The following is an 11959-nucleotide window of genomic DNA, read 5'->3' as shown; positions in this document are numbered from 1 at the left end:
AGCTGTGCTGGGAGAAGTCGGAGAGCCCGGAGCCCGAGGCTGGAGGACTGCGGCGTTCGCCCAGCTCAGGGCTTTTCGCTGACCACGGGGGCCAGGCCCAGCAGCCGCTGCCGCTCTCCTAGCATGTATACACGAGCATTTTGTTGGGGAGACGGTGCATACCTTTCCTAGGATTTCAGGACACATGGACCCCGGAAGGGTGAGAGCCCCTGATTTAACCCGACCTCATTCACAGCCTCACTTTACAGATGAGGAAAACTGAGGCCGAAGGATGCGACTTGCCGAGCCCCCTCACCTGGGGCCGGAACCAGGGCTCTTTGCTCTTCTCCCTTCAGCATTCATGTGTCCACTCTTGGCTAAACCTTCTTGCCAAAGCCTCTCTGCACAGCGGAGACCCATGACTAAGACACACCAGCCCCCGCTGGGGGAGTGGGCTCTCCTGGTCCCCTGGTTTTGGTGGTTGGGAAGTTGAGTCCTGATGGACACGTAGAAGTTAACTAGGCAATGAATTGCTGGAGAGGGTGTCCCAGGGGAACGCAGCTTATGCAAAGGGCCGGAGGCTGGGAGGGGACATGGCAATGAGGGGAACAGCAGGTGTTCCTTGTAACTAGATGACCAGGAATAAGGGGGCCTGCAAGAAGAAAGAAGCTCTGGAGAGGTACGTGGGTCGACCTATATATCCCACAGTCCCCAGAATCACCTTCACAAAACTATCACTCCTACTGTCTTTGATTGTTCATGAACTAGGCACCGACCATCTCCTGTATGTGCACAGACTGGGCTCACCTGAGCCTAAGATGGTGAAGACCCCATGGCCACACCCCCTCTGAAGGAGGGGCTCACTCATGTAATTATGATCCCCATAATTAGGAAGAATTGATGCCAAGTCCTATCTAGTCCAGGGGTTAGGAGTGGGCATAAATCAGACACAGGGAGGTATGAGAGGATAGGGGAGATGCCAGGCTGGGGAACTGCGTTGGCACAGTGGAGAAACTAAAATATGCATAATGTAACTTGAGCAGAGAGAGAGAGAGAGAGAGAGTTATAGCAGGACTAGGTGAACCACAGGAGTTTCCATCTTATTCTCCTAGGGGTAGGAGGCTGTCAGATTTGTGCAGATGAAGAAGGAGGCTGCAAGGGAGTGGGTTGGAGGGGGCAAGAGAGGAAGCAGGGGGCGCAGATAAAAGACCAGAGAGAGGGGGGCGCCTGGGTGGCTCAGCGGGTTAAGCCTCTGCCTTCAGCTCCGGTCATGATCTCAGGGTCCTGGGATCGAGCCCCGCATCGGGCTCTCTGCTCAGCAGGGAGCCTGCTTCCCCCTCTCTCTCTGCCTGCCTCTCTGCCTACTTGTGATCGCTGTCAAATAAATAAATAAAATCTTTAAAAGAAAAAAGAAAAGAAAAATACTGAGCATGTTGGCAAGGATGTGAAAGAGCTGAAGTTCTCAAATGCTGCTGGTAGGAATTCAGAATGACATCGCCACTCTGGAAACCAGTTTGACAGTTTCTTCAAAATATGTTTCCTAAACATATATTTAGCGATAAATAAAAGCGACCTATAGAGCTTCAGAAAGACAGTAGAAAATCTCAAATGCTGGTTATTCAGTAGAAGAAGCCAGAAAAAAAAGCTGTATAGTATGTGATTCCAACTACATAACATTCTGTAAAAGCCAAAACCAGAGAGAGAAATAAGGGACCAGTGGTTGCCAGGGGTTTGCAGGAGGAGGGGAGAGATGAATAGGACATTTTTAGGGCAGTAAAAGTTCTGTATATTATAATGGTAGATACATGACATTACGCACTTGTCAAAACCCATAGAATGTACAACATTAAGAGTAAATCCTAACATAAACCATTACCTCTCTCTTGCTCCCTGCCTCTTTCCAATGAAGAAATAAAATCTTTTTTAAAATGGTCTTTAAAAAAGGAAACAGTTAAACATAAACCTGCCATATAGGACCCATTATTCCTCTCCTAGGCATTTACCCAAGAGAGATAAAAGCTTATGTCCACACCAAGACTCGTGTGTGAATAGTCATAGATTTTTCTTCCTTTTGGTGGTCAAAAGATCATGGAGTCTTCTCCTTTGTTTGTTTTTTCTTTACTAATATTTTCTTTTTTTTTTAAGATTTTATTTATTTATTTGACAGAGAGAGAGATCACAAGTAGGCAGAGAGGCAGGCAGAGAGAGAAGGGGAAGCAGGCTCCCTGTTGAGCAGAGAGCCCAATGTAGGGCTTGATCCCAGGACCCTGAGATCATGACCCGAGCTGAAGGCAGAGGCTTTAACCTACTGAGCCACCCAGGTGCCCCCAGTCTTCTCCTTTGTAGCCGGGCATCCCACCGCACCACTGCTGACATCATCCATGGTCATGACGTTGGCAGCCGTCAACCCCGCTGCCCACAGACTGGGCAAGCCCTACGATTTCTGTAATGGCTCCCGAGCATTCTAGTTAAAGATCGGTGTGGTATCTGTCCGGCAATGTTGATGGATAGATAATGTCCAAAAGAGATGTTTCCACTGGGTTTAATTCTTTTCTGCTCTGTCTTTTGGTGGTTCCTTGAGGGTTTTGATGATCAGGGCAGAGGCAAAAAGTACTACCCCAATCAATGAACAAAAGAATATCATAGCCTGAGTTACATGTGACTCACTAAATTAAATAAAACTTATTGTACACACACATACACACACAAAAGAAAGAAGGTGCCACCCCCATTTGGTCCTGTCCGTGTCCTCAGTCCCTTGTAATCACCTGTTGCTTTTGGCAATGTCATCTCCAGTCTTCTGGGGGGACAGACCCCAAGGGCCAATCTTGGGGGCCAGCACCAATGTGGCCCCGACCTCTCCGCCATTGCATCTCAGGTGTACAATTCTGATTGCCTTGGGGTCAAACCTAAGCAGCAGGGTGGAGGCAGCTAGTGCCAGATGAAGCCAGATTTGGGACGAACCAGGAAGTTGCACAGGGCCCCCTAAGAGCACAGAGCAGAAAGCTATTCACAGCAATTTTAGTCATAGCAGGCCAAACTAGAACCAATCAAATCTTCATCTGTGCATTGTGAATACATAAACTAAAGGTAGTATACATACACAGTAGAATACTACCCAGCTATAAAAAGGACCAGATGAATCTCGGAGTAATTATAACAAGTGTAAGAAGCCAGACAAGAATACATATTATAGGGGCGCCTGGGTGGCTCAGTGGGTTAAGCCGCTGCCTTCGGCTCAGGTCATGATCTCGGAGTCCTGGGATCGAGTCCCGCATCGGGCTCTCTGCTCAGCGGAGAGCCTGCTTCCCTCTCTCTCTCTCTGCCTGCCTCTCCATCTACTTGTGATTTCTCTCTGTCAAATAAATAAATAAATAAATCTTAGGAAAAAAAAAAAAGAATACATATTATATACTTCCACTTCTATGAAAAGTCTAGAAAAAGGATGCCAATCTAGTGATAGAAAGCAGATCAGTGGTTACTTGGAGGTAGGGAGGGGGCACCAGCAGGTGGTAAAGTGTGGGGAGGATTACAAAGGGGCTGGAGGAAACTTTTGAGGGATGGATCATGTTCATTACTCCATTATGGTAATGGTTTCAGGGGTGTATACCTGTCAAAACAAAATGTATATTTTAAATGTGTGTGGTTTATTGTATGCCAGCCAGACCTCAACAAACCTATTGAAAACACCAATAGGATTTGGAGTGCCTGGACGGCTCAGTTGGTAGGTCACGTGACTCCCGAGCTCAGGGTTGTAAGGTCAAGCCCTATGTGAAGTATAGGATTACTTTTTTGAAAAAGTCTTTTTTTTAAAAATCAGTCTTTTTTTTTCTTTTTTTTAAAGATTTCATTTATTTATTTGACAGAGAGAGACTGCGAGAGCAGGAACACAAGCATGGGGAGTGGGAGAGGGAGAAGCAGGCTTCCTGCCAAGCAGGGAGTCCAATGTGGGGCTCGATCCCAGGACCCTGGGATGATGACCTGAGCCAAAGGCAGACACTTAGCCAACTGAACCACCCAGTGCCCCTAAAAAATCAGTCTTAAAAAAAAAAAAAAAAAAAGCAAACAAACAAACACGAATAGGACTTAGGGTTAGACATGGCTCTTGGAACACAGTAGGGAATCAAAGACAACTCCAAACCCTTGACCTGGCTTGACCACCTGAGTAAATTAAAGGGGGGGGTGGCTCATCAAGCTGGAGACAACAGTGCAAGACTTTGGGGGAACACGTCCTCCAAGCAGACAAGCCCAAAGTGGGAACAGCTCTCAGAATAAAGGCACAAATTTGGAAGTCATTAGCCATTAGTGCCACCTGAAAGAAGAGGTCAGGGGCAGACACTCTATTCTGGATACCAAGATACTTCATAAAGATGTCAGTTTTCCATAAAGCAATCTATATAGGGGCACCTGGGTGGCTCAGTGGGTTAAGCCGCTGCCTTCGGCTCGGGTCATGGTCTCAGGGTCCTGGGATCGAGTCCAGCATCGGGCTCTCTGCTCAGCAGGGGGCCTGCTTCCCCACCCCCCTCTGCCTGCCTCTCTGCCTACTTGTGATCTCTCTGTGACAAATAAATAAATAAAATTTTTAAAAAAAGCAATCTATATAAATATCACAATTTATAATCTAACTGATTGGGGGTGGTTAGAAAAGTTGATTTAAGGTCCATATGGAAAGTTAAACAAAGAAGAATAGCCAGGGGGCACCTGGGTGGCTCGGTGGGTTAAAGCCTCTGCCTTTGGCTCTGGTCATGATCCCAAAGTCCTGGGATCAAGCCCCACATCAGGCTCTCTGCTCAGCAGGGAGCCTGCTTCCTCCTCTCTCTCTCTCTCTGCCTGTCTCTGCCTACTTGTGATCTCTGTCTGTCAAATAAATAAATAAAATCTTAAAAAAAAAAAAAAAGAATAGCCAGGAAACTTCTGAAAACAAAGGGAAATCAATTGAGACTAACCCTACCAGATACTAAAGCACAACAAATCCATAATAATTAGATGTAATGATTAAAGAAGGGTACTGACACATGTAGATCATTGGAAGTTAGAAAAATCTAGGAGTAGGGGGCACCTGGGTGGCTCAGGCACTTAAGCACCCAATTCTTGATCTCAGCTCATGTCTTGATCTCAGGGTCGTGAGTTCAAGCCCCACGTTGGGCTCCACACTGGGAGTGGAGCCGTCTTCAAAAGAAAAAGGAACAAGAAAAATCTAGGGGCGCCTGAGTGGCTCAGTGGGTTAAAGCCTCTGCCTTCAGCTCAGGTCATGATCCCAAGGTCCTGGGATCGAGCCCTGCATCAGGCCTGCTTCCTCCTCTCTCTCTGCCTGCCTCTCTGCCTACTTGTAATCTCTGTCTGTCAAATAAATAAATAAATAAAATCTTTTTTAAAAAAAGAAAGAAAAATCTAGAATTAGATCTAAATTCACATGGGAATTTAGTTTTTAATAAAAGTAGCATTTCACGTCTGTTGAGAAAAGATGAGTTTAAATGAAAGGCAATAGGAAAATGGGAAGGAATTTTGCATATGATAAATTCCAGATGAACTCAAGATGAATTCTAGATAAATTCCAGATGAACTCGAGATCTGGATGTAAAAAAACAAAAATAAAAATGTAGCCAAGGGGTGCTTCGGTGGCTCAGTGGGTTAAAGCCTCTGCCTTCAGCTCAGGTCATGATCTCAGGGTCCTGGGATGGAGCCCCTCATGTGGCTTTCTGCTCAGCAGGGAGCCTGCTTCCTCTTCTCTCTCTCTCTCTCTCTTTCTCTCTCTCTCTGCCTGCCTCTCCCCCAACTTGAAATCTCTGTCAAATAAATAAATAAAATATATTTTTTTAAATGTAGCCAAGAGCGGGACGCCTGGGTGGCTCAGTTGGTTAAGCAGCTGCCTTCGGCTCAGGTCATGATCCCAGCGTCCTGGGATCGAGTCCCACATCGGGCTCCTTGCTCGGCAGGGAGCCTGCTTCTCCCTCTGCCTCTGCCTGCCATTCTGTCTGCCTGCGCTCGCTTTCTCTCTCTCTCTCTGATAAATAAATAAAATCTTTAAAAAAAAAAAAAAGATGGGATTGGGAGGGAGACAAACCATAAGTGACTTTTAATCTCACAAAACAAACTGAGGGTTGCTGGGGGGAGGGGGTTTGGGAGAAGGGGGTGGGATTATGGACATTGGGGAGGGTATGTGCTTTGGTGAGTGCTGTGAAGTGTGTAAACCTGGTGATTCACAGACCTGTACCCCTGGGGATAGAGTATTATGCCTCCATGAGAAAGGATGAATACCCAACTTTTGTAGCAACATGGACGGGACTGGAAGAGATTATGCTGAGTGAAATAAGTCAAGCAGAGAGAGTCAATTATCATATGGTTTCACTTATTTGTGGAGCATAACAAATAGCATGGAGGACATGGGGACTTAGAGTGGAGAAGGGAGTTGGGGGAAATTGGAAGGGGAGGTGAACCATGAGAGACTATGGACTCTGAAAAACAATCTGAGGGTTTTGAAGGGACGGGGGGTGGGAGGTTGGGGTACCAGGTGGTGGGTATTATAGAGGGCACGGATTGCATGGAGCACGGGGTGTGGTGCAAAAATAATGAATACTGTTATGCTGGAAATAAAAAAAATAATAAAAAATTTAAAAAAAAAATGTAGCCAAGAGCTAAGGAAAAAGATTCTTTAGTCATCTCAGTGTGAAAAAGTTCTTTTTAACTATGACATGAAATCCAGAAGGCACAAAAAAAAAAACACACCTTATTTTACTACATTAAAAAACCTGCCCAGCAAAGTCAGCAAGAAACTTACAACTGACTCCTTGAAGAGCTATTTTTCCTGCAAACCCTTGTACGTCAATCAGAAACAAAAAATGGGAGAAACGGACAAAGAATAGGGTTGTTCACAGAGAAGACAAACAGCTCTTAATTGTATGAACTTTAACTCACTCACTAAGGAGAAATGCAAATTCAAACTTCACCAAGAGACCATTTTTCACTTAGCCGTCTGGCAAAGATAAAAAAAAAATCTGGTATGTCACAGCGCCTGGGTGGATCAGTCCGTGAAGCAGTTGCCTTTGGCTCAGGTCATAATGTCAGGGTCCTGGGATCGAACCCCACATCAGGCTCTCTGCTCAGCAGAGAGCCTGTTTCTCCCTCTCTCTCTGCCTGCTCTCTGCCTCCTTGTACTCTATCTCCGTGTCAAATAAATAAACCCCCCCCAAAAAATCTGGTATGTCACTGATGGGTGAATGTTCTGGAAAACAGCCTTTATATGTACTGCTGGAGGTGGGGTTCGGTATGTGCACGGCTTCTATAAAGGGACATTTGGCAAAAATTGTAAAAAATGACTATTTTGACATGGCCTTGGGGCAATTCTTCAAGGAATTCCTACTACAGGTATCTTTCCATATTTGAATAATGATGTCCTTACAAAGTCTTGGTGACTCTCTGTAGGACGACTTGGAATAGCAGAATTCTGGAAGCAACTTAAATGTCAATGGATAAGGAACAAACTACATTTTGGTATGGCTATGAAGAGGAATACTACACAGCCATCAAAAGGAATGTATGGATAAGGAACCATCTTCAAACCTGGGGTACCCACAACCCCCTCCTCAGGTTTGATCATTTGGTATTAGATTCACAGAACTCAGGAAAGTACTTTACTTAGGAGTTTTATTTTAAAAGACACAACTCTGAAGCAGCCAAATAAAAGATGTGCCTAGGACAAGGAATGGCAGGGAAGGACACAGAACTTCTGTGCCCTCTCTCGGCAGCCCACCAACCCAGCACCTCTGTGTCCACCCATCCAGAACTGCTCGGATTTCCTGACCCCCTCTCCTTCCTGCAGGAGGTGGGGAAGCTGAAAATTCCTGCTCCTGATTGGTTTTTCTGGGGTAAGGAGGGGTCCCACATGGAGTCACTTCATTAGCATGAACTCAGGTGTGGTTCAAAGGGGCTCACGGTGAGTAACCAAATTCACTCCTGTGACTCAGAACATTGTAAGGATTTTAGTAACTCCGGGCCAGGAACCAGGGACGGGGGACAAGGACCAAATCCATACATTTTTTTTTTATCACACTACATTTGGTTAGGTCTGCTAATGCTCTTTCTCTGGAAGGGGAACCGGGGATAGGAGGTAACTCTTAGTTCAAAATTTAAAATCTAGGGCGCCTGGGTGGCTCAGTGGGTTAAGCCTCTGCCTTCAGCTCAGGTCATGATCTCAGCGTCCTGGGATCGAGTCCTGTATCGGGCTCTCTGCTCATCGGAGAGCCCGCTTCCCCCTCTCTCTCTGCCTGCCTCTCTGACTACTTGTGATTTCTCTCTGTGTGTGTCAAATAAATAAATAAAATCCTTAAAAAATGTAAAATGTACACGTGAATATATTACCTCTCTGAAAAACAAATGAAAAGGACTTTGTAGCCCATGTCTTAGCTTTTAATTCCTGCAATCCCCCAGCTTTCTCATTTCCATGCTTCCTGGGAGCCACTCGGTGTGCAGGGAAATGGTGTGCAGATCCCCTTGTCTGACGCTGGTGGATTTCACCAGCTTCAGACCAGCAGCTCCCCCAAACACACCCTCCCCTCCAGACTTTCCCTAGGCAGCCATTCACTCTACTGGTGACACCCAGGGCTTGCCTCTGAGCTCCGTTCTTGAGACACTTCTAAACACTTCTAGGATTAGTGTGCTCAAACCTCACAACAGGGGCACCTAGATGGCCCAGTCGCTTAAACATCTGCCTTCAGCTCAGGTCATGATCCCAGGGTCCTGGGATCAAACCCCACATGGGACTCCTCGCTCGGTGGGAAGCCTGCTTCTCCCTCTCCCTCTGTCTACCACTCTGCTGACTTGTGCTCTCTCTCTCTCTCTGACAAATAAAATCTTTAAAAAAAAAATACCTCTTGTCATTCAACCTCACAGACAACATGCACAGGTGATATTATAGAAGGGAAAGTGAGGTTGGGTGACTGGTCGTCACTGGAAAGGGGAATTGTTATCAGAGCCTGTACTCGTGAGTCTCCATCACTGGCGCTTAAAGTTGGCAGACCCTCTTCTCTTCCCATTCCCTCCCCAGCCCTGCCCTGGGTCAAGGAGCCAGGCCAGGGCCTAAGCACAGTCGGTGTCCTATGGACACGAGTTTATTAGAGGGGCCAGGGTCAGAGTGGGTACATCTGGGAGGAGGTGACAGGGGGCCTGGGCAGTTCAGCCAGCCTGACGTCAATAGGACAGAAGGCTGGGGTGGGGGGCCCACAGCTAGTGGGCCTTGGGTCAGCGGGCGAGCAGGTGGGCTACTCTTCACCCAGCGAGTGTCAGCACCCAGGGCACGGTGGAGGCTTCGGGAGGACTGCGGAGAAAGGACGAAGAGGCTCATCAGAGAAGAAACTTACCACATGCACACAGCTAGGAGGTGGCAGGGCTGGGACAGGGGCCCAAGCCTGCTGGACCCCAGGTCCTGGGTCCCTTCTTCCCATTTTATCAGGCCCCGCACCTGCCTCCTAGGATCCCAAGGCCAGCCCCGGCTGCAGTCCCCAACTCACTGTGGAGAGTGTAGGTGCCCGGCTCCAGCTGCAGTTGGGGGGGCGGGATGATGAGGAAGCCGCCCGCCAAGGGGTCTTCGGCCACTGAGAGGCAAGCTTGGAGGGGAGCGCAATGCCACTCAGGGTTTGGGGAAGGGCACTTGGATAAGACAGGCACCGGGGGGGGCTGGTGGCAGCACTGGCTGTGGGAAGGGGGCTGGCCGTGGAGGGAACAGGGAGGTGGCGAGGGGCTGGGGGGCCCAGGAAGGAGGACCTGGGCCTTTGGACCCCTCTGAGCCCCACCATGCTGGGGGTGCCGCTCTCGAGTCCAGGCCCAGTGGGACGGCTCCTTGGCCATGACCTGGCGTGAGTAGAGTCCGTAGTAAATAGGGGGTGGGAGGTCCAGCCTTGTGCCCCCCACCCCAGAACGATGGTGGGGCCTCACCTCCTCACAGCACTCGCGGCTCACCATGGCCCGGAAGCCCATCCGGGCCCACAGCTTATCCCTTTGATGCAGGAAATCCGCCACCCGGAGATGCCAGTCTTTTCCCAGGGCCCACAGAAAAATCACGCATTTGGGGTCCTCCACATCCTCCTCCATGTCATTGGCGAGAAACCTGGCGGGCAGCGAGCAGAGGCCATAAGCCTATGGGTTCCCCCCGGCCCCCCGCATCCCACAAGCCCCAGCTAGCGTCTCCACTGACCACCCTGGCCACTCACAGAGCCAGGAACAGGTTGCTGTGGGTGTACTCGTGGAGCTTCAGGTTGGCGCGCCGGAAGTAGACCAGCACCATGGCCAGAAGATACTGCAGACCCAGAAAGGGGGAGAGGTTACAGGGAGGAACAGGGGAGGGGGGGGCTCTACCCCCACGGTGTCACCTCACCTTATCTGAAATCTGGAAACAGGGATCTTTGGAAAGGAATTCCTGGAGGAAGCTGTGCTCTGCGGTAGAGAAAAGAGATGGCGGACTGAGGTTACCATCAGCCCCCATAAGACAAGAGCGGCTTCAGGGTTCCAAAGCCCAAGCCTCGGCTGAACCCACATTCTGCCAGGACCCCTCCCTTCCCCTTGCCACACTGGGGTCACCTGCAAAGGGAAGGGACAGAGATTTCAGAGGCAAGCGTGGGCAAGGGAGATCCTACCTCTCATCCTAATGTCAGTGCCAGGCCCCACAGCCCCTTCCATGCCGGCCCCCAAGTGAACTCACCCAGCAGGTTGAGAAAGGCCTGGAGCTCCTGGTGCGGGCGCTGATGGACAGACCCACTCCCCCCACCTGGATGGCTCCAGCGCCCCAGCTTCACCTGGGTGGCAACCTCGGGCAAAGTGGCCAAGTCTTGAGTGTCGCTCATCTCACAGCGGGTGGGAGCAGGTGGGACAGGGCAGGACGGCCTGCAGAGAAAGCAGCCTCCGGATTTAGCACCTACCTTCCTCGCCCCCCACAAATCCAGGGGTTTGATGAGGCTGGCCTGACAGAAGACCTCCAGGAGGTGGGGAGATGGGCGTGGAGACTTGGAATGGGGGGCGGGGCCGTGCCAGGAGCAGACAGAAACTGGCCTCTGTGTGGGGTGAGGAGGCCCGAAAAGCAGCAGAGTCCCTGGAGCCCGCAGCAGCAGCAGCACCCCCCACCCCACTCCATCCCAGCACCCCAGGCGGGGCCAGGGAGGAAGCCGAGCAGCAACAGGGCCCGTGGAGGGCTTCCTAAGTGCCTGGAGCTGTGCTAAATTCTTTAAGAGCATTATCTCTCTTCCTCCGGGTAGGTGGGTCTAGGTCAATACCCATCTCGCAAACATGGAAGTGAAGAGCGGAAGTCTCATGGCCACTTAAATATGCGGCCTGCCTGACCCTCAAAGCCCAGGAGTTTAATTGCTCCTCTGGCCCCCCAACTCTCCCCTCACCAAAGCAGCATACTTGAAAGGACCACCAACCCACTTCTTCACGGAAAGGAAAGTGAGGCCCAGAGGGGGGAATGTGATTAGACCAATAATTGCGTTTAGAGTCATGTGAAGTGGGGTCACCTCAAAATTTTCACGCTACGGGGAGAGGCTCCAACTCCGGGGCTCAGAAGTTGCCGCGCACCACCCTGTGGCCAACCTGGGGACCTCCACCTAGGCTCCTACAAGCCGCCCACCCTTCTCCAAACAGCCTTACCTGAGCTAGGGGATCACCTATAGCATGACTCCAGCCCCTCAGCCGGCATTTATATACCCCTGGCGCTGCTCCGCCCCCCGAAGCCCTCCACCAATCAGACCCCTTCCTGGGGAGGGGGTGGGGCTTTGGGCCATCACCACCCACCTCTGCCTGGAGTGAACTCGGTCTCCACGTTCGCCTCCCAGCTGCGGCCTCCCAAGGTAAGAGCTTCTCCAAGGGTTCATCACCTGCAAGAGGGGTAAAGGCAGGACGGCGGGACCCCAGGACCGGAATGGCGACACGGCCCCCTCCCCACCTCTTCATAAAGGTGGAGCCAAGGGGCGGGCCGGAAACGGGGCCGGGGGCA

At 50.0% G+C, this 11959-nt stretch overlaps 1 protein-coding gene across 1 annotated transcript; it reads right to left on the bottom strand.

Moving 5' to 3' along the window:
* Positions 1–9064: 9064 nt before the first annotated feature.
* On the bottom strand, positions 9065–11627 carry SPDYC (speedy/RINGO cell cycle regulator family member C). The gene is made up of 7 exons (XM_032359459.1): positions 11614–11627; positions 10673–10854; positions 10349–10407; positions 10185–10270; positions 9910–10081; positions 9486–9825; positions 9065–9292 (listed from the first exon to the last, which is right to left on the bottom strand). The coding sequence occupies exons 2-7, from the start codon at positions 10812–10814 to the stop codon at positions 9258–9260; spliced, it is 834 nt and encodes a 277-aa protein (XP_032215350.1). The 5' UTR covers positions 10815–10854; positions 11614–11627; the 3' UTR covers positions 9065–9257.
* Between the last annotated feature and the right edge of the window lie 332 nt (positions 11628–11959).

Source organism: Mustela erminea, chromosome 9 (assembly GCF_009829155.1).
Source record: "Mustela erminea isolate mMusErm1 chromosome 9, mMusErm1.Pri, whole genome shotgun sequence".
Lineage (NCBI taxonomy): Eukaryota > Metazoa > Chordata > Mammalia > Carnivora > Mustelidae > Mustela > Mustela erminea.
This window is presented reverse-complemented; position numbering and strand designations above follow the sequence as displayed.